This window comes from Lepidochelys kempii, chromosome 23, assembly GCF_965140285.1.
Source record: "Lepidochelys kempii isolate rLepKem1 chromosome 23, rLepKem1.hap1, whole genome shotgun sequence".
In the NCBI taxonomy this organism is placed as follows: Eukaryota; Metazoa; Chordata; order Testudines; family Cheloniidae; genus Lepidochelys; species Lepidochelys kempii.
The window spans coordinates 14,541,070-14,563,718 of record NC_136402.1 but is presented as its reverse complement, the minus strand read 5'-3'; the positions used below and the strand labels follow the sequence as shown (position 1 = coordinate 14,563,718).

The following is a 22,649-nucleotide window of genomic DNA, read 5'->3' as shown; positions in this document are numbered from 1 at the left end:
CCCCCACCTCCCCACAACCTCCCACCTTCCGCTGTCCCCCCACGTTCCTCCCACACCTCCACCGTCCCCCCACATTCCTCCTGCCAACCCCCCCACACCTCCTGCCATCCCCCCCACATTCCTCACACACCTCTGCTGTCCCCCACATTCCTCCTGCCAACCCCCCACTTCTGTCATCCCCCCAGACCTCCCACCATCCCCCAAAACCTCCTGCCATCCCCCCACATTCCTCACACATCTCCGCTGTCCCCCCACATTCCTCCTGCCAATCCCACCACTTCCTACTGAACCTCCCCACCTCTGCCATCCCCCCATTTCTTCCACCAAACTCCCACCTCCCCCCACGCTCCCCTCATACCTCCCGCCATGCCCCCACCCCCTACACATACTGCCCCCATCCTCGTGCTCACTCTGGTCTGTACAATCCCTGAGGATGCCATGACCGCCCTCCCGCCCTGCTCCCAGTGACGTGGGGTGACTAGGGATCCCCCCCAGCCAGTCCCCCCACATCTCAGCACCTTTCCTCTAACACGGACCCCCACAGGGCGGGTTCCAGGTCCCGTCCTGGCCGAATGGCTGTTCATCCGGGGACCCAACCTGCTCCAGGTCAACTATGGCTTATGCTTGGAGGCATGGGACCGAGGCGGAGGACGCATTGACACCCCCCCGCCCTCCCCGACCCAGGAGGGCCACACAAGGGAGGCCCACAGCGGTCTCCCAAACCGGTCCCCTCCCAAACCCATCTTGGGTTTGAGCTGACTGCGAAGATCCAAAATCCCTGGGATTATTTGGGGGGTGGTGGTGGCTCGAGTTGAGGGGCAAAGGGCAGGGTGAATGGGGCCAATGGCTCGGCTCCCTCTGCCCCCCAAAGCCTGGGGTCCCCCCCATCAGGGGAAAGTTTTGCATTGAGATACTTCCAAAAAACAACAACAACAGCAACAAAACCCTGCCCCCCCGACCTGCCCCTCCCAACACGAAAATACCCCTGGGGCAAGGAGGGGAGGAAGAGGAAACATTAGCCCTTGATTCGAGTTCAGCGGAGGAGGGGATGTCTGGGGAGGGGGACGAAGGGGGCTTGGGAAGGAATGGGGGGGTGGAGGGGGTCCCCCACAGATCCCGGGGGCACGACGTAGTGGGGAGGTGGGGGGAATGGCTTGTGCTGCCGTCGCCAGTGTTGTGGGGCAGAAAACCCACGAGCTTCTCCCCCAGACGCTTGGGCCCCTGGGTGCTCTGCCCCAGCCAGGATGAGGGTGCTGCACCCACACCGGGCAGTAGAGGGCAGATTGGGGCCCCTGACACTATAGCTATTCCTTGCCCCCCAGGGCCCATGGGGGCAGATCGGGGGCATGGCAGGGGTGCCCTGAGTTGTGGCTATTCCCTGTCCCCTGGAGCCCTTTGGGGGCAGCTGTGGGTCAAGGCCGGGGCGTCCTGCGCCACGGCTATTCTCTGCCCTATGGCACCAGTGAAGTCAAGGGGGCAGAGCCCAGCTGACCTCATCCAAAGATCCTGAGAAGGGAGCAGAGGGGCAGAAATCTAGCTGGGGGAGGGGAAGGTTGGAGGCTGGGGCTCCCCGTCCGGAAGAGTAAGCTTATAGCTTTGCCACCCCTGGATGATCAGGCAGGGGGATGGGGGGAGAGAAAATCGCCCCTCAAAAGGGGGCCCTAAAAAACCAAATCCTAAACCCCCCTTGCCTGGTATGTCCTGCAGCCTGACCCTTAAAGGGAGCGGCCTCTGAATTCAGAGTGTCCAAAGGGTTAACTGCCGAGGGCAGGGTGGTGTTTTGAAAGGGGGAAGGCAGGGAGGGGAGCATGAGAGATTGGCTAAAAGGACAAGGGGAGTTAAAGGCAATGCTTTTTTCCACATGATATGGAATGAGCCTGGGGAACTCACCGTGGCAGGGGGTTGTTGAAAACAAGAATTTAGGGTGGTTCAAAAGGGGAGAGGACAGGTCCAGCCTGCGTTACGCTGGGGGATAGACTAGGCAATCCCAGCGCTCCCAACAGGCCCCAGACTCTATGGAGAACAGGACTCTCCAGCGGGAACATAATGTGGGAAGGGATATCCAACCGGTCTTAGGGGGCATGGAACCCAGGAGTCCTGACACCTGACCCTCTTCCCCTGCTCTAACCACTAATTCGCTCCCCTCCCCAGGGATAGACCCCAGGAGTCCTGAGTCCCCAAACCTTCTGCTTTAACCACCTTCCCCTGAAGCATCCGGTACTGATCACAGTCAGAGACAGGATGGGCTAGATGGGCCCATTAATCAGCTCCAGTCAATTTCCTCTGTTCCTGTGATTTCTGGATGCCATCAAGGCATTCCCAATCACCTGGCAGCACTGAGCGCCCGCCTCTCTCACAATCAGCCGCTTGAGACGGGCACCCCAAACACTGAAGCACCCCCTGCAAAAATCACAGGAGTCTAAGAACTGACAAGTGGGCAGGCCCATCTAGCCCGGTAACCGGGTCTCCACCAGTGGTCCCTACAGACTTGCTTCAGAGAAAGGGACAAGACATCCCCTGGGGGGCAAATAGACTAACCCACCCAGGGGGTTGGCTTTAAATTATTTCAGCTCTTGATTTATAACCCCAGCTGAAGAGATTGGCGACAGAGGGCCCGGCTGAATTGCCATGAGTCACAGTGACCCCTAGAGAAGCTGATCCTTTGTAGGCACCTAAGCTTTTGGCCACAGCAACATACAGTGGTGGGGAGTTCCGCAGGCTAACCATATGGCAATAAAGCCACTCCTTGTATTGGTGTTTAAGCTACTGCCTGCCCGGGTTGCAGAGAGTCCCCTGAGGTCAGGAGCCAATGTGAAGAGAGGGGTTTTATTTAAGGCTGGACGGTCTGTACCAGAAGCCATGCCAAGGCCCTCGGGAGTTTCTAATGCCTTGGGGAAGAATAGGATTGTGTTACACCTGGGCTAAAGAGCTCCAATGGTACGTGGCCTATAAACCACTATCCATGGTACAGCCACAAAGGGGAGAGGGAGCCCTGTGGGCTAGCCTGGGTTCCAGCTGATTTTGATACATTTAGATGGAGAGCTCTGTGGGGAAGACACAGATAGTATGTATCTGGGCAGTGCCCGGCGCCACGGGGCCCCGATCTCAGTGATTCTTTGTCTGGGCAGTACCCGGTGTGATGGGGCAGCACCTGGCCTGATGCGACTCCGCTCTCAGTGACGATATCTGTGCAGCGCTCAGCGCGGCAGGACCCCATCTCAGCGCCTCTGTATCCGTAGCAGCCGGCCATGCCCCCTAGGCATACCGCAGTGCAGAAGAGGAGCATGTTTTGGCGCTGGATGGTCGGGGTCTGAGCGCAGAGGGGGACGAAGGGATGAAAAGGTTTGAGGCTGAGACCCGTCAGAACTCTACTGGGTGATGAGATCGAAGATTCCAGGGCCTAGCAAGCGGCCCGCAAAGAAACGGAAGAGAAATAAAGAAAAAGGCATGATACGAAGACCCAGTTACCGCCCACCCCATGGCGTGGGGGTGACCCACGATCTTGGGGAGAGAGGGGCGGGGTTTGAAAGAGCTGAGGCTGTTCAAACTACATTCACGTGTGCTGGAGGGGTGGGGACTCGTGCTCCCCCGCCCCATGGCAGTGGAGTGGGCTGGAAATCCAAAGAGCCGAAGCCCTGGAAGAGAGATACCAGAGAGCACTATATAAAGATATGTACATGGGGTTCAGCGGTGGGATGGAAGTGGAGGTTTGGCCATACCATGGCCCACCTGATGAGCTCTCAGCCCCGGCCATGAGATCCGGGGAGAGGGGGCCGCTTGCTCCCACCCTGGCGCCAGGGGGCATCTGGCCTGCTGGAGGGGAGCATTGATGTCATCGGAAGGCACCATGGCGTCCTCATTGAATGGACGGGGCCGGCGGGCATGACATCATGGGATGGGCTGAGTCTCAAAAGCGGCGATAGCATCAAAAAGCGGGCCAGGTCCACAGCTGTGATGTCATAAAAAAGGGGATTGGGCCCACAGCACTGACATAATCAAAGATAGACAAAGCCCACAGTGCTGATGTCATCAAAAAAAGGAACCAGGTCCACAGAGTTGACATCACTGAATATCAACAGGGCCGACATTAAAGGTCAACAGACCCTGATGATCTTGACATCATCCATCACCAACAAAGTCCGCAGTGCTGACATAATCAAGGGTTGATGATGGCCTGGCAGTGCTTGATCTCCTCAACTATTGACCAGGCCAACTGCTGTGACATCATCAGTGACAACGCCCAGTGAACAGGCATTGTCAATCGGTGACGGAGCCACTGGACTGATGTCAAAACCAGCAGGCTGACACCCAGGACACTGGTGTCATCCACGGTCAACGAGGTCCACAGTGTTGAGACCATGAAACGGCGATGATGTCATCAGACGTCAACAAGGCCCACAGCACTCATGTTATCAATCACCGACAAGGTCCACAGTGTTGATGTCATGAGATGGAGACGGTATTGACAGCAGAGGTTGAGAGCCCTCTTGGCATCATCAAAGGTTGACCCACAGTGTTTACATCATCACAGGTTGACGGGCTTGGTGGTACTCACATCATGACACATAGACAAGGGCCACAGTGCAGATGTCATCAAAGATGGCCAGTGCTGACATCATCATCAAAAGTCAACAGGACAGCTGGTCCTGATGGAATCAAATGTTGACACAACCACAGCACTGACGCAATCCTATATGGACAGGCCTGACTGTCCTGACATCATCAACCATCAACAGGGCCCACAGCGCTGATGTCGGTGGACAGGCCAAATGCAATTTGACATCATCGAACGTGGATGGGTCCAACACAATCTTGCCATCATCAAATGTCAGCAAGGCCCATGGTGCTGATGTCATCCAACGGGGACAGGCCCAACACCACTTTGATATCAGATGTTGACAGGGCCCATGGTGCTGATGTCACCCAATGTGGATGGGCCCCAGGCAATCCTGACATCAACAAAAGTTGAGAGGGCCCCGAGCACTGATGTCATCAGTCATGGAGAGGCTCAACACAATCTTGACATCAAAAGTCGATAGAGCCCAGGGCACTGACATCATCTAACATGGATGGAGACAAGGCAATCTTGACATTACCCAATCTCAACAGGCTCCAAGGGGCTGACGTCATCCAGCGTGGATGGCTTCAAAGCGACCTTGACATCATCAAAAGTTGACAAGGCCTGTGGCGCTGAGGTCACCCAACACGGACAGGCCCAAGGCAATCTTAACATCATCACAAGTCAAGAGGGCCCACAGCAGTGATGTCACCAGTTGTGGACATCATCTAACATGGACGGAGACAAGGCAACCTCGATGTCACCCAATGTCGACAGGGCCCCAGGGGCTGACATCATCCAGCGTGGATGGGTTCAACCTAACCCTGACATCATCAAAAGTTGACAGGACTCATGGCGCTGAGGTCATCAAAGGCGGATGCCACCAAAGCCCGGCAAAGGCCTTGAAGCAGGCTGCCCGGTCCAAGAAAGAAGACGGGAAGGACGGGGGGGAGGACGCAGAGGAGGAGGAGGAAGAGAGCTGTGGCCTTGGAAAGTGGAGTCCACCTGAGCCGGGCCCTCACACGGTGACCTCATTCTTGCTCCCGGTGCGGAGGTGCTGGCTGGGGTGGTGCCCGGGAATGAACTGCAGCTGCTCGATGGTGCTTTGGCGGCGGGAGCCGAAGCCCTGGCGCCGGTTGGCCGTGTGGTTGCTGCCCACCTCCCAGGCAGCTTGGGCCGAGTTGGCGGAGGACGGGTGGGAGTTCATCTTGTGCCCCTGGTGGCGTTCGAGCAGCGGGGTGCCAGCGGCACAGATGTTGGTCTGGGACAGGGCCTTCTGGTGGCCCAGGCGCAGCTCCTGGAAGGGTCCCGTGCCCTGGTGCAGGCGCTCGGGCGAGAGCAGAGGCTCCTGGGAGTGCAGGACCTCGCGGGAGAGCAGCCGCTCGTGGGAGACGACCCGCTCCCGGGGGCCGGTGCAGTCGTAGGGGGAGGGGCGGTAGCCGTCCGAGAGGATGTGCTCCTGGGACATCACCCGCCGCGGGTGCTGGGCCGCCTCCCCGTAGCGCTCGTAGTTCATCTTCATGGCGTGCAGGGGCAGCGTGCCCCGCGTCAGCTCGGCCAGGTGCCGCCGCTTCAGGTACAGCTCATCCATGTCCTTCTCCGCTGGGGGGTGGGACAAAGGCAGCAGGGGGGGGGATGGGAGGGGCAAAGGCAGCAGGGGGGGGATGGGAGGGGCAAAGGCAGCAGGGGAGGGGGGGGATGGGAGGGGCAAAGGCAGGAGGGACGGGTCAGGGGGATGGGAGATAATGGACAATGTGACCAACTCTCCTTTGCACGTTCACAGGCTCCATGGCCGGACGGGGCCACTGTGAACGAATTCATTTCCCCCGCAGGCTGCCAGTCAGTCCTGGGAACCGATGGCCCCCCCCAAAGGGGAAAGGCCCTGGGCCCCATTCCCTACCCCCCTGAGCCAGCCTGTCCCTGCCCTGGGGCCACATGGTAGTTGGCGCCCCCTAGAGGGAAAAGGCCTTGGGCCCCATTCTTCCCCAGGCCAGCTCTGGCCCCCGGGGCAAGTCCCCAGGGGTTGGTGGAAGTGGTGGGGTCGGGCTGTGAGCACCCCCCAGTGGCAGGGCCCCTGGCTCACCCAGCCTCTTGAGCGAGGAGTAGCGGCTGAGCTCCGACTTGATGGCCGACTCGTAGGACGGGGGCAGGTGCGAGAGGTTGTGGAAGGAGCGGGAGCAGGTGAGCGAGTTGTACTTCAGGCCCGACGTTGGGGTGTGATGCACTCGCCAGTCTGGGGTGGGCAGAAAGAGATGGGGGAGAAGGGGGAGGGGAAGAGGGAGTGTGGGGAGAGGGGTCAGGAGGGAGCGGGCCAGGGAGAGGGGGTTGGAGGAGGGGTGAAGATAGAGATTAACGCTCGGAGCCATTTTATCTCCCTCCCCTCTACCCCCCGTTTCCCGGCTGGAGGATTCGGATTCCCTGGGACAGTTCGGGTGAGAAAACGGGGCCCCCTCCCCCGGCCCTGGGGCCCAGAGCTGGGCCGGCCGCCCCCCGCGCCACCTACCCAGCGTGGCGGCATGGTGCTTCGGGCTGCTCACGCTGAGGTGCACATAGTTGTGGTGCATGTTGTCTGCAAGGCAAAGCCGGGTTAGTCATCTGGGGGCAAAAAACCCCAAACCCCACCAGCAAAACCCAGCCCCTTAAAGGTAATGTGCGAGGTCAGACACCTCTGGGTCCCCCCAGGGCCGGATTAACCTTTTGTGGGCCCCCGGGGGGGCAGTGGAGCGTGGCGCGGGGACGTCAGCCCCCCGAGCGAGGGGCCGGCCCCCCTCCGCCCAGCCCAGTGCAGGGCACTATTTACAAACCGGCTGCCCGGCCATGTGCTGCCGGCCTGCCCCTTCCCCTCGGGGGGGGGGGGCGGGCCCATGTCACGCCACACAGCCCCTCCCCACCCTGCCCAGCACCCCCCAGCTCCCTATGGCCAGAGCCCCCCCCGACCCACTATGCCCAGTACCGCCCCCAGACCCACCCACAAATGCACAGCACCCTGCACAACACCACCCCTGCCCACCGCCCCACCACAACTGCCCAGCACCCCCCACAGAGCCCCCACTCCCATGTGCCCCAACACACCATCTACCCCGCCCCCGTGCAGCCCAGCACCCCCCAGACCCCTTCCCCCATGCCCTGGCTCCCGGCCGCAGTCACCGGCCCTGCTGGGAGGCGACTGTCTGCTGGGCTGAGCCGGCAGCGCAGCCAGGGCTGGTCCCGGGGCCGGGAATCGCTCCGGCCCCTTGGGAGTGGTGCGATCAGCCAGGCCAGGGCCTGCCCCGGCCAGGCTCCCTCAGGACCCACTTGCCTGGAGGGGCCCAGCCAAGCGCCCCACACTGCGCCCCCATCAACTGGCTGAGACTGGCGGGGCTCCTGCCCCAGTCCCGGGTGGCTCAGCGCCGGGGGGGGGACAGGGGGCCCCCCAGGTGGTGGGGAGGAAGCAGAGACTGCCCGGGGCCGGGGGTGCACTGGGGTCCGGCCGGGGGGCAGAGGGGATCTGGCGGCTGGGGCCAGGGGGCTGGCGGGGTCCCGGGGCGCAGAGCAAGCGGAGCAGGCCAGGGCCCCTTCTGAGCCTGGGCCCGGCTCCAGGGCACTGGCGCCGTTGTGAACCCGGGCCCGGGCCCCCTGGTGCTATTTTCCTTCTGGGGACAACAACAAACAACAAAAAAACCCCAGCCCCTTAAAGGTAAGGTGCAAGGTCAGAGATTTCTGGGTCCATCTGGTGCTATTTCTGTCTGGGGACAAAAAAAACATGGCCCCTTAAAGGTAAGGTGCAAGGTCAGACACTTCTGGGTCCGCCTGATGGTATTTTCTGTCTGGGGGACACAAAACTAAACAAAAAAACCCCTCCAGCCCATTAAAGGTAAGGTTCAAGGTAAGACAGTTCTGGGTCCGCCTCATGATATTTTCTCTCTGGGGACAAAAAAAGTGGCCCCTTAAAGGTAATGGGCAAGGTCAGACACTTCTGGGTCCGCCTGATGGTATTTTCGGTCTGGGGACAAAAAAAAAAACAACCCCAGCCCGTTAAAGGTAAGGTGCAAGGTCAGACACTTCTGGCCCAGGGTCCGCTTGATGGTCTTTTCTGTCTGGTGACAAAAAAAACCTCAGCCCCTTAAAGGTAAGGTGCAAGGTCAGACTGCCGGGTCTGACTGATGTTATTTTCTGTCTGGGGACAAACATCCACGCCCCTTGAAGGTAATGTATGAGCTCAGACACCTCTGGGTCCGCCTGATGTATTTTTTGTCTGGGGACAAAAAAACCCCAAACCCTTAAAGGTAATGTGTGAGGGCAGATACCTCTGGGGTGAGCGGGAATATGGGGGTGCAGGGGAGGGATGGAGGGATCGGGGTAGGGGTGCAAGGGAATAATGGAGGGAGGGATTGGGGCAATGTGGGGTGCAGGGGAGGGATGGATGGAGAAATTAGTGAATATGGGTGTGCAGGGGTGGGGATGGAGGGATGTAGGTGGGGGTGCAGGGGAGGGATGGAGGGAGGGATCGGGGATGTGGGGGTGCAGGGGAGGGATGGACAGAGGGATCAGGGGGATGTGGGGGTGCAGGGGAGGGATGGATGGAGAGATTAGTGAATATGGGTGTGCAGAGGTGGGGATGGAGGGATGTGGGTGGGGGTGCAGGGGAGGGATGGAGGGATCAGGGATGTGGGGGTGCAGGGGAGGGATGGACAGAGGGATCAGGGGGATGTGGGGGTGCAGGGGAGGGATGGATGGAGAGATTAGTGAATATGGGTGTGCAGAGGTGGGGATGGAGGGATGTGGGTGGGGGTGCAGGGGAGGGATGGAGGGAGGGATTGGGGATGTGGGGGTGCAGGGGACGAATGGATGGAGGGATCGGGGATGTGGGGATGCAGGGGACGAATGGATGGAGGGATCGGGGGATGTGGGGGTGCAGGGGAGGGATGGTTGGAGGGATCGGGGGATGTGGGTTGCAGGGGAGGGAGGGAGGGATGGATACTCTCTGGAGCAGTGTAATGAAGAAACCTGCCATTCTCCAAACAGCCACTGGGTGTCTCCCTGGGCCCGCCTAAAGCTGCCCAAGTACCAGGGTGCACCCCAGCAGATGCCTGGGTTCTCTCCCCAGCTCTAGGAGGTGAGTGGGGTCTAGTGATTACAGCAAGGGGGGCTGGGAGCCAGGACTCCTGGGTTCTCTCCTGGCTCGGGGAGGGGAGTGTAGAATGGTAGGGAAGGCTCAGGGCCGGCATTACAGGCAGGGGGCCGCAAATGGGAAATTTGCCCCCCAAAGAATATTCAATGGGCCCCAATTCCTAGGTGCGGGTGATGGGGTCGAGTGCCCTCCAGTGCCCCCAGAACACCCACGTGGTCCCCCACTAATGAGACCCTGGAGCCTACCCTGCAAAATGAATCCACCCCCCATGAACAGGGATCAGTTCTCATCCCCGGGCCTGCGCCGCACACGGAGCTGCAGCCTCTGAAGTCCCAGCTGCAGGGACCCAGCCCAGGTTCTGTAGTAGCTCCCTGCCTCAGTTTCCCCCTCTGCACAATGGAGACGACAGCCCTGCCTCCCTGGGTGTGTCAGGAGAAGAGCGGGAGGAGCCCAGACGCTATGGTGACGGGCGCTAGAGAAGTAGCTCAGTTCATGACGACCAGGGGTGTCTCCGTCCCCCTCCCGATGGACGGAAATACCCAGCCCCCGTAAAGGCACAGACCATGCCAAGCAGAACGAGGGCCACATCGCTCCCAAATGCAGCCACTTCTGGGGTGCAGCCACTGTGTCATGGCAGCACAAAGTGCCCGCTTGGGCCTGCGAGCGAAGTGGGATCCTGCACCCCACAAGAGGCGATGTGGGGCAGCAGGATAGAGTTAAACTGACAACCCACACTGACCCCCGCTAGCTAATGTCCTGCTGGCCATGACCCCCAGCTGCTGGGACCCCTCCCTAATCCAACCCCCCCCGACTGCACTCCCCTCTCTCCCCAAGGGGATGGGACCCTTCCCCAATCCACCCCCCTGACTGCGCTCCCCCAGCAGCTGGGACCCCTCCCCAATCCACCCCCCCGGCCTACACTTCCCTTGCACACCCCCCAGCTGCTGAGACCCCTCCCCAATCCACCCCCCAGCCCGCACTCCCCTGCTGCCCCCCAGCTGCTAGGACCCCTCCCCAATCCACCCCCCAGCCTGCACTGCCCTGCTGCCGCCCCGGCTGTTGGGACCCCTCCCCAATCCGCCCCTACGGCCTGCACTCCTCTGCTGCCCCCCACAGCTTCTGGGACCCCTCCCCAATCCACCCCCCCAGCCTACAATCCCTTCACCACCCCAGCTGCTGGGACCCCACCCCAGTCCACCCTCAGTCCTGCACTCCACTGCTGCCCCCCCAGCTGCTGGGACCCCTCTCCAATTTCTCTGCTTCCCCCACCCCCTGCTTTAGATCCCCTCCCCCAAGACCTCGTAATCCCCCTTTAACAGAACATGCCTCAAGGAGGTTTTCGGATCCCCTGGGGGGGGGAATGACTCAGCCACCGCACCCCCCCCAGCCCTGCCATGAATGCTCAGCCACAGACACCCCACGACAGCTAGCACCGGTTGCCATGGCAAACCGCGATCTCCCACCATACCCTGCGCCGTAATGCCTGGGCCCAGAAATCACCGGCTCCAAAGTACCATTGCCCAAAGATTTGCCGGGGGTGGGGGGCAGGGAATGGGGCCCGGGGCCTTTCCCCTCCAGGGGACGCCAATCCCAAACAAGCCAGGCGCAGGCCTGTTTAACTGCCCCAGGTGTGACATGAGTTTGTTCAGTCTCAGCAAGCTGCCCCCCGGGGGGCCCTGGTGGAGGGAAGAGGGCGGGCTGACCAATCCATGGACAATGCGCCCCCCTTTCCCCACAGGGGGGGCTCCATCGGGAAAGGGGGCCCCTTGGTGATGGGGGAAGGTTGAGTGTCGGGGAGGGGCTGAACTGACTCTGGAGCTGACTAATCCACCCCTCCCTTGTCATCCCCAGATCTAACCCCCTAATGCCGGCCCTACGATACCGGGCCCCATGGCCTCCCCTGCCAGTAAGCCCCTGACCCCCACCCCTCTCCCTGCCCTGTGGATCAGCCCCATGGGTCCATCTGCCCTGATAGCCAGCTTCCCAGTGGGGTGCTCAGACAAACACCCCCCTGCCCAGCTGGGAGATGATCGTGAGGCACAGGCTGGTGGGGTGACGATGACAGCCATGCAGCCAAGCATATCCCCCCCCCAGCTCCTGGTTTCACCCCTTGGCATGGCCAGTGTTCCCCGTGGGAGGCAGGAGGGCAGGGGATGCACTCCGTGGGTTAACAGCCTGTGGGGCATGGGATGCGCCAGGGTAAGTGAGTGCTAGCCCCCCCCCCCGCCCAGGATGTCCTAGCCCCTGGCACAGACCCCCCCCCGACCCAACTCAGCTCAGTGTCCTTGGGGGAGAAACCGCTGGTTGTGGAGCAGCCGGGGCGCAAGAGAGGGGTGGGCAGCGATATGGGGGATACCCCAGACACACACCCAGTGCACGGCCCTAATGCGGGCACACACACAGTACATCCGGCCATGGGGAGACAGCGCCCAGCCCCCTCCCTGCAGCCCAGCCCCCCCTGCTGAGCCCCCTACCCTGCTCCCCACAGCACAGCGCCCCCCGCTGAGCCCCCGCCCCACCCCCTGCAACCCCTGCCCCCCCACCAAGATCCCCACCCCACTCCCTGCAGCCCAGCCCCCCCTGCTGAGCCCCCTACCCTGCTCCCCGCAGCACAGCGGCCCCCGCTGAGCCCCCGCCCCACCCCCTGCAACCCCTGCCCCCCCACCAAGATCCCCACCCCACTCCCTGCAGCCCAGTCCCCCCTGCTGAGCCCCCTACCCTGCTCCCCGCAGCACAGCGGCCCCCGCTGAGCCCCCGCCCCACCCCCTGCAACCCCTGCCCCCCCACCAAGATCCCCACCCCACTCCCTGCAGCCCAGTCCCCCCTGCTGAGCCCCCTACCCTGCTCCCCGCAGCACAGCGGCCCCCGCTGAGCCCCCGCCCCACCCCCTGCAGCCCCTGCCCCCCACCAAGATCCCCACCCCACTCCCTGCAGCCCAGTGCCCCCCACCAACAAAGCCCCCAGCCCCGCTTCCTGCAGCCCAGTGCCTCCCCACCAAGCCCCCCACCCCCTGCAGCCCAGTGCCCCCCGCCGAGCCCCTGCCACGCTTCCTGCAGCCCAGTGCCCCCCACCAAGCCCCCTGCCACGCTTCCTGCAGCCCAGTGCCCCCCGCCGAGCCCCCCGCCCCCTGCAGCCCAGTGCCCCCCGCCGAGCCCCCTGCCATGCTTCCTGCAGCCCAGTGCCCCCCCACCAAGCCCCCGCCCCCTGCAGCCCAGTGCCCCCCGCCGAGCCCCTGCCCTGCTCCCCGCAGCCCAGTGCCCCCCCACCAACCCCCCGCTCCCCGCAGCCCAGCACCCCCCGCGGCGCAGGGCCCCTAGTGCCGCTGTACCGACCGTGGTTGCTCTGGCAGGGCTTGACGGGGTTGTAGAGGTTCTTCGGGGGCCGGGCTGGGCCGTTGTCCTGGGACGCTGAGGTGAGGGCGGTGCTGTTGCTGCGCTCGGCGCGCGAGCTGGTCCCAGCCTGGTGCCGGAGAATGTCGACAAGAGCCCTGGGCGGGGGGGGGGGGGGGCAGCGCCCGTCAGACACCCACAGGTAACCCGGCCCCCCCCCCGCCGGGGCACGGCCCCTGGGGCTGCCCTGGCCTGCGCCGCCGGCCTCACCACTAGGGGGCTCTGGGCCCAGACAGACCCTGGGGCTGCCCCACCCGGCCTTGCCACTAGGTGCTCCCCCACTGTCCTGCCGGCCCCCCTTCCCACTGCCATGCCCCACACCCAGCCCCACTCCCGTGCCCCCTCCCTTCTCGCCTCCCCATGGCCCCCAACTCCCCACACCTCTCCCCCCAGCTGCACCCCTCCCTCTGGCCTCCACCTCTCCCCTTGACCCCCGATCCCTTCCCCTCTCCTCCTCTCTCCCAGCCAGGGCCCCCTCCCCCTGGCTCCCAACTCCCCCCTGCTTCCGCCCTCCCCCCACCCCAAACTCCCCCTGCCTCTCCACTCCCCCCTTCCCCCTTCCCCATGAACCCCAGACACTCCCCTCCCCCCTTTCCCCATGGCCCCCGACACTCCCTTCCCCCGGCCTCCAATTCCCCCTGCCTCTCCCCTCCCCTCCCGCGTGAACCCCTGATACTCACATCCCCCATGACCTCTGATACTCCCCTCCCCCCACCACCATGGCCGCCTGACACTCCCCTCCCCGACCCACTCCCTTCTCCCAGTCATGGCCCCCTCCCCCCGGGCCCCAATTCCCCTGCCTCTCCTCTCCCCTTCCTCATTGCCCCCAAACTCCCCTCCTCTCCCCTCCCCCCTTTCCCCATGGCCCCCGACACTCCCTTCCCCCAGCCTCCAATTCCCCCTGCCTCTCCCCTCCCCTCCCATGTGAACCCCTGATACTCACATCCCCCCATGACCTCTGACACTCCCCTCCCTGACCCACTCCCTTCTCCCAGTCATGGCCCCCTCCCCCCAGGCCCCAATTCCCCTGCCTCTCCTCTCCCCTTCCTCATTGCCCCCAAACTCCCCTCCTCTCCCCTCCCCCCTTTCCCCATGGCCGCCTGACACTCCCTTCCCTGACCCCCTCCCTTCTCCCAGTCATGGCTCCTTCACCTGGGCCCCAATTCCCCCTGCCTCTCCCCTCCCCCATGAACTCAGACACTCTCCTCCCCTCCCCCATGAACCCCTGATACTCCCATCCCGGCATGACCTCTGATACTCCCCTCCCCCCTTTCCCCATGGCCGCCTGACACTCCCCTCCCCGACCGCCTCCCTTCTCCCAGTCATGGCTCCTTCACCTGGGCCCCAACTCCCCCTGTCTCTCCCCTCCCCTCTCCCCTTCCTCATTGCCCCCCAACTCCCCCCCTTTCCCGTCCCCCCTTTCCCCATGGCTGCCTGACACTCTCCTCCCCCGATCCCTCCCTTGTCCCAGTCATAGCCCCGTCCCCCAGGCCCCAATTCCCCCTGCCTCTCCCCTCCCCTCCCCCATGAACCCGATACTCCCATCCCCGCATGACCTCTGATACTCCCCTCCCCCCCTTCCCCATGGCCGCCTGACACTCCCCTCCCCAACCCCCTCCCTTCTTCCAATCATGGCTCCTTCCCCTGGGCCCCAACTCCCCCTCCTCTCCCCTCCCCCTTTCCCCATGGCCCCTGACTCTCCCCTCCCCTCTCCCCCTTCCTCATGGTGCCCCAAGTCCCCCTGCCTCTCCCCTCCCCTCCCCCCTTTCCCCATGGCCCCCGACTCCCCTCTCCCCCTTCCTCATGGCCCCACAACTCCCCCTCCTCTCCCCTCCCCCTTGGCCCCTGACTCTCCCCTCCCCTCCCCCCTTTCCCCGTGGCCCCCGACTCTCCCCCCTCACCTGGGCATGTTGATCTCCCGCCCCTGGGGCCGGCGGGAAGCCTTGCCAAAGGCCACCTTGATGCCCAGGCCCACGGCCAGGGTGAAGCTGATGACACCGCAGACCACGTAGACGGTGCTGTTGCTCTGCTGGCGGGCGGCCTCGGAGCCCCCCGGCCCCCGGCCCCCGGGCCCGGCCGTGCTGCTGGCCTGGGTGTGGGCCCAGAAGGGGGTCTCCACGTTGGTGCAGCGGCCCTGCTCCAGCCGCATGGCCCGGTGCTCGCAGCAGAAGCGGTAGTGGCACGTGCCGCAGCAGAAGCGGTAGCCGCCCGTGGTGCAGTTGAAGGCAGCGTCGTACTGGCCCATGACGTCGTAGTAGCCCTGGCACGTCTCAGCCGCCCGGCCCCCCCAGGCCCCCGCCCCTGTGCCGTTGCCCCCCGCCAGCCGCTTGAGGTGAGCCAGCAGGCTGGGCAGCGCCCGGCTGTGGTTGGCTGGGCGAGGGGCCTGGAGGACTGCCAGGGCCGGCCGGCAGCTCAGGGCCTCCAGGGCGGCGCAGAGGAGGACAGTCAGCAGGTGGTACATGGTGTGCGGGGGGACGACCCTGGGAGACGGGGAGCAAATGGGGGGGGGCAGGGAGAAGCCCTGGGTTGGGGGAGGTGAGGAGGGCACAGAGGGGCCCCAGAAGATGCAAGTAAATGGGCAGCTGGGGTGTATGTGGGGGCACAGGGACGGGGAGATGGGAGATGCACCAGGAGATGGCACCGGGTGGGGGGTACGGTGGGTCCCGTGAGACAACCCTGGGTAGGGGGAATGGAGGGGCTCAGCAGATGGCACTGGGGGCGGTGGGGGGGGGCGCAGAAGGGTGCCTTGACACGGTGCAGAGTTGCCGGGGGAGGTCAGGGCGTCTGGTCCCCGTTAGCTGGTTCCTTCTTGTGGTTATAAAAAATGGATCAATCCGTATAAAAGAATCCGAGAGAGAAATCTGCAGAGAAAGAGAGAGAGAGAGATGGGGGAGTCGGCAGCTATCGCACCATGACCCCAACGAGCATAACGTCATCCCCACTCCTGGGACAGGCTCTTTTCCCCAGAGCCCCGGCTTCCGGAGTCGTGAGCTGTGGCAGATCTCTGTCCCCCAGAGCCCAGCGGGGGCAGATCGGGGGGATGGCCAGAGCGCTGCCCAGACACAGAGTCACCGAGATCGGGGCTCCATCATGCCGGGCGCTGCCCAGACACAGAGTCACCGAGATCGGGGCCCCGTTGCACCCCAGCACTGTGACACTCCTGCATCCTCTCTGCCATACTATAGCCCCTGGGAACCCCAGATCCGAGACACCCCTGTGTCCTGGTGTCTGATTCTGTAGTGGTTATTGATTTCCAATGAATTACTAGTTTAAAGAGCTGAGCGATTGTAAGTGTCTAGTCCCAGCAACAGGCACAATAGAATCAAGGGGATTGAGGCTGGGATCCCCAAAGTGTGACATGTTGAGGGGAAAGCAAAACTTAAGGCAATTTTTAGTGCACCATTTGTAAAGCCACAGACGCTCCAAGCCACATAAAAACAGAGCAGAGAGAAGGCGGGCGAGGCAATATCTGTTATTGGACCAACTTCTGTTGGAGAAAGAGACCAGCTGTCCATCTGTAGAGAGCTCGTCTCTGGGTCTGGGAAAGGCACTCTGCGTGTCCCAGCTAAATACAAGGTTGGGCAGATAGGTTAGCATCAGTGGTGAACGCACATTCAAAATGATCTCCACCAACGGGAGAAATGGTCTGAAGTCAACAGCATGGAATTCAATCAGGATAAATGCAAAGCGCCCCACTTAGGAAGGACCAATCAGTGGCACACATAAAGAATGGAAAAGGACGGCTTCAGAAGGAGTACTGCGGAAAGGATCTGGGGGTCAAAGTGGATCACAAGCTAGATATGAGTCAACACTAACGCTGTTGCAAAATAAGCAAACATCATTCTGAGATTTATGGCAGGAGTGTTGTAAGCAAGACACGAGAAGTAATTCTTCTGCTCTACTCTGCGCTGATTAGGCCTCAACAGGAGTATTGTGTCCTGTTCTGGGCGCCACATTTCAGGAAAGATTTGGAGAAAGTCCAGAGAAGAGCAACAAAAATGATTCAGGTCTAGAAAACGTGACCTGTGAGGGAAGATTGAAAAAAACAAACCAGGTTTGTTTAGTCTGGAGAAGAGAAGACTGAGAGAGGACGTGATAAGTTTTCAAGTTCATAAAGGGATGTTACAAAGAGGAGGGAGAAAATTCTCGTTAACCCCTGAGGACAGGACCAGAAGCAATGGGCTTACATTGCAGCAAGCTGGGGTTAGGTTGGACATTAGGAAAAACTTTCCTAACTGTCAGGGTGGTTAAGCAACGGGATAAATTGCCCAGGGAGGTTGTGGAATCTCCATCATCTCCACCCGCCTCAGAGATTTGCGGGACAATGGACGCCCCTCGGAGATCCACCCCAGATGCGTGGCCAAACACAGCCAGTTCATCCTCAGCCGTGACAGTTGTACATAGAATCATAGAATCATAGAATATCAGGGTTGGAAGGGACCCCAGAAGGTCATCTAGTCCAACCCCCTGCTCGAAGCAGGACCAATTCCCAGTTAAATCATCCCAGCCAGGGCTTTGTCAAGCCTGACCTTAAAAACCTCTAAGGAAGGAGATTCTACCACCTCCCTAGGTAGCGCATTCCAGTGTTTCACCACCCTCTTAGTGAAAAAGTTTTTCCTAATATCCAATCTAAACCTCCCCCACTGCAACTTGAGACCATTACTCCTCGTTCTGTCATCTGCTACCATTGAGAACAGTCTAGAGCCATCCTCTTTGGAACCCCCTTTCAGGTAGTTGAAAGCAGCTATCAAATCCCCCCTCATTCTTCTCTTCTGCAGGCTAAACAATCCCAGCTCCCTCAGCCTCTCCTCATAAGTCATGTGTTCCAGACCCCTAATCATTTTTGTTGCCCTTTGCTGGACTCTCTCCAATTTATCCACATCCTTCTTGTAGTGTGGGGCCCAAAACTGGACACAGTACTCCAGATGAGGCCTCACCAATGTCGAATAGAGGGGAACGATCACGTCCCTCGATCTGCTCGCTATGCCCCTACTTATACATCCCAAAATGCCATTGGCCTTCTTGGCAACAAGGGCACACTGATGACTCATATCCAGCTTCTCGTCCACTGTCACCCCTAGGTCCTTTTCCGCAGAACTGCTGCCTAGCCATTCGGTCCCTAGTCTGTAGCTGTGCATTGGGTTCTTCCGTCCTAAGTGCAGGACCCTGCACTTATCCTTATTGAACCTCATCAGATTTCTTTTGGCCCAATCCTCCAATTTGTCTAGGTCCTTCTGTATCCTATCCCTCCCCTCCAGCGTATCTACCACTCCTCCCAGTTTAGTATCATCCGCAAATTTGCTGAGAGTGCAATCCACACCATCCTCCAGATCATTTATGAAGATATTGAACAAAACCGGCCCCAGGACCGACCCTTGGGGTACTCCACTTGATACCGGCTGCCAACTAGATATGGAGCCATTGATCACTACCCGTTGAGCCCAACAATCTAGCCAGCTTTCTACCCACCTTGTAGTGCATTCATCCAGCCCATACTTGTTTGTTTTAAACCTGCTGCCTATTAAACTAACACCCCACAACTACAACCCATACTTGATGGGGACCCCATTCTGAGAAGGCTTTTCTGAACCTCCTCTTCTGGCCTTTCAACCACCCACCAACCTTTCCAAGCTCATCAGCAGAAGCAAGCTCCCCACAGACCAGGAACCACCAACTCAATGCAACACCAAACCCGGCCAGATCAACAGATACAAAACCAAAAAGAAAAGGAGTACTTGTGGCACCTTAGAGACTAACCAATTTATTTGAGCATGAGCTTTCGTGAGCTACAGTTCACTTAATCGGATGCATACCATGGAAACTGCAGTAGACATTATATACACACAGAGACCATGAAACAATACCCCCTCCCACCCCACTGTCCTGCTGGTAATAGCTTATCTAAAGTGATCATCAGGTTGGGCCATTTCCAGCACAAATCCAGGTTTTCTCACCCTCCGCCCCCCACACACAAACTCACTCTCCTGCTGGTAATAGCCCATCCAAAGTGACCACTCTCTTCACAATGTGTATGATAATCAAGGTGGGCCATTTCCAGCACAAATCCAGGTTCTCTCACTCCCTCACCCCCCTCCAAAAACCACACACACAAACTCACTCTCCTGCTGGTAATAGCTTATCAAAAGTGACCACTCTCCCTACAATGTGCATGATAATCAAGGTGGGACATTTCCAGCACAAATCCAGGTTTTCTCACCCCCCCCCCACCCCCATACACACACAAACTCACTCTCCTGCTGGTAATAGCCCATCCAAAGTGACCACTCTCTTCACAATGTGTATGATAATCAAGGTGGGCCATTTCCTGCACAAATCCAGGTTTTCTCACCCCCACACACACACAAACTCACTCTCCTGTTGGTAATAGCTTATCAAAAGTGACCACTCTCCCTACAATGTGCATGATAATCAAGGTGGGACATTTCCAGCACAAATCCAGGTTTTCTCACCCCCCCACCCCCATACACACACAAACTCACTCTCCTGCTGGTAATAGCCCATCCAAAGTGACCACTCTCTTCACAATGTGTATGATAATCAAGGTGGGCCATTTCCTGCACAAATCCAGGTTTTCTCACCCCCACCCCCACCCCCATACACACACAAACTCACTCTCCTGTTGGTAATAGCTTATCCAAAGTGACCACTCTCCCTACAATGTGCAAGGTAATCAAGGTGGGTCATTTCCAACACAGATCCAGGCTTTCTCACTCCCCCCCCCCCGGGGACACACACACACACACATAAACTCACTCTCCTGCTGGCAATAGCTCATCCAAACTGACCACTCTCCAAGTTTAAATCCAAGTTTAACCAGAACGTCTGAGGGGGGGGGGTAGGAAAAAGCAAGGGGAAATAGACTACCTTGCATAATGACTTAGCCACTCCCAGTCTCTATTTAAGCCTAAATTAATAGTATCCAATTTGCAAATGAATTCCAATTCAGCAGTTTCTCGCTGGAGTCTGGATTTGAAGTTTTTTTGTTGTAAGATAGTGACTTTCATGTCGGTGATTGCGTGACCAGAGAGATTGAAGTGTTCTCCGACTGGTTTATGAATGTTATAATTCTTGACATCTGATTTGTGTCCATTTATTCTTTTACGTAGAGACTGTCCAGTTTGACCAATGTAAATGGCAGAGGGGCATTGCTGGCACATGATGGCATATATCACATTGGTGGATGTGCAGGTGAACGAGCCTCTGATAGTGTGGCTGATGTTATTAGGCCCTGTGATGGTGTCCCCTGAATAGATATGTGGGCACAGTTGGCAATGGGCTTTGTTGCAAGGATAGGTTCCTGGGCTAGTGGTTCTGTTGTGTGGTATGTGGTTGTTGGTGAGTATTTGCTTCAGGTTGTGGGGCTGTCTGTAGGCAAGGACTGGCCTGTCTCCCGAGAGATACAAAACCAGCAGCCATATCTCCACCACTACAATGATCAACAGCTTTCAAGAGCCAAGGGTCTTGCACACGCCAGTCACAAAACGTGGTGTCCCCCATCCAGTGGACCAAATGCCCCAGTCACAGCAATGTGGGTGAAGCCAGGCAATCCGATGCTTCACGCAAAATTTGCCTTGGCAAGGAATTGATACCGATGATCTTAAGTGAAGATGGCTAATAGACTAACCTGTCAAAGAAGGACACCCCAACATCACTAGGGTGAGTAAATTAGAGATGGGCATTTGTATGAATATCCGCAGCACCCATCCGGCCCAGGTCAACAAGTAAGGGGGAGATCCAGACCATCAGACTCGTCTGCCATGCCAGGGACGGAGTAGGATGCCCATCTGTTTTGCTACCACCAGCCCCCCAAGAAAGGGTGTGAGTCTATCTAAGGAAAGGTACCAAACAGCAGCGTAATAGTCCATGGCTGCAACATTTTACTGGACAGGGCCGTTGCAGCCACGTTGGTCCCAGGATATTTGAGAGACAAGGCAGGTCTGGCCATATAGTTCACCAGACCAACTTCTGACAGGGAGAGAGATGTGCTTTCACGCTGCCCAGAGCTCTTCTCCGGGTCCAGGAAAGGCCTAGCAAAGTTCGGAAGGGATGCTCCCCAAGTCGCCTTGTGAACGCAGCGGCTGGGTTTCCGGGTAGGACTCAGAGTTGGGAGAAGGGTTCACCCCCAGGAGACATGTTTTTCTCCTAGAATAGCCCAACGTGGTATCGTTTCAGTGTTCCTGCAATTGGCCGGTATCATTTGGGACAGATGCCACCCCCCCCAAATGTTGTCAAGACCCCAAAACTCTGCGTCACCATTGGGCCCCTTATGCTAAGGCTCATAGGCCTCAAACTTGACCATAAAGACTCAAACCACGGGCCTGGGGAGTCCTTGAGTTACCGTTAAATGAAAAGCTAAGTTAGGTCTCTGAGCTACAGTCCCTAGGTACCCCCAGATCTGAGACACCCCTGCATCCCTCTGCTGTATCACAGCCCCTGGGTACCCCCAGATCTCAGACACCCCTGAATCCCCTCCGCTTCATCACAGGCCCTGGTTACACCCAGATCTGAGACACCCCTGCCTGCCCTCTACTGTATCACAGCCCCCAGGTACCCCCAGACCTGAGACACCCCTGCGTCCTCTCTGTTGTATCACATCCCCCACATACCCCCAAACCTGAGACACCCGTGCCTCCCGTCTGCTTTATCAAGCCTCCGGGTGTCCCCAGATGTGAGACACCCCTGCCTCCCCTCTGCTGTATCACAGCACCCGAGTACACCCAGATTTGAGACAGCCCTGTGTCCCCTCTGCTGTATCAAACTCCCCAGGTATCCCCAGACGTGAGACACCCCTGTCTCCCTCTGCTGTATCACAGCTCCTGGAAACCCCCAGATGTGAGAACCCTGGTATTCCTTCTGCTATACCACAGCACCCGGGTACACTGAGATCTGAGACTCCCCTGCCTCCCTCTGCTGTATCACTGCCCCCCAGAACTCCTAGACCTGAGACACCCCTGCATCCCCTCTGCTGTATCACAGCTCCCAGGTATCCCCAGATGTGAGTGTGACGATGTGGGGGGTTTTCTTGGTTTTTCCTTGATTTCCAATGGTTTGCATGCAGAGGGGGTGGGACTCAGTTTCCCTGGGTTTTACTGGTTTAACGGGGTGATGGGAGAGGGAGTTTGTTGTTACAGGGGACCCGCTCGGGAACTTGGGACCCCAGGCAATGGCCTGGAGAATGGAGACCCCAGTGACTGGTGACCGGGAGGCCCAGCTCAGGAGTCACAGCCGGTCCCGCCAGTGGGAGGACAATGGGCTGTGAAGAGAGAACCCTGGTGAATTCCAGCCAGAGGGGGGCCAGCCAGAGGGCAGAAGGGGGGAGAGGGGGCCCAGGTGACCCTGTTTACCTGGAGAGAAGACAATGGACAGAGGCGGGGCTTGGGGCCGGTGAGATCAGATGCCCAGCTGGGAAGGGGGGGGGCGGGGGGCACTCTGGGCTGGAGAGAGGGAGTAGGCAGAGCCCACCTGGATGCAGGGGACACTTGGATGAGCTCTGCTGATGGAGGCCAGGCCTGAGGCCCTGAGAGTGACGCTCAATAAACCCTCCTGTTTTACGCTGGCTGAGAGTCGCTCC

The 22,649-nt window shown here is 59.6% G+C and overlaps 1 protein-coding gene across 1 annotated transcript in view; it reads right to left on the bottom strand.

The window, feature by feature from the left end:
• Positions 1-398: 398 nt before the first annotated feature.
• SHISA7 (shisa family member 7) overlaps positions 399-22,649 on the bottom strand; it is a 29,992-nt gene continuing 7,741 nt past the window's right edge. Inside the window, exons 2-6 of the mRNA XM_078850184.1 lie at positions 14,959-15,918; positions 13,001-13,155; positions 7,062-7,127; positions 6,642-6,791; positions 399-6,160 (exon numbers count right to left, since the gene is read on the bottom strand). Of these exons, the coding sequence (XP_078706310.1) occupies positions 5,577-6,160; positions 6,642-6,791; positions 7,062-7,127; positions 13,001-13,155; positions 14,959-15,518 (1,515 nt within the window). The 5' untranslated portion in view covers positions 15,519-15,918 and the 3' untranslated portion in view covers positions 399-5,576. The remainder of the gene's footprint in view (positions 6,161-6,641; positions 6,792-7,061; positions 7,128-13,000; positions 13,156-14,958; positions 15,919-22,649) is intronic.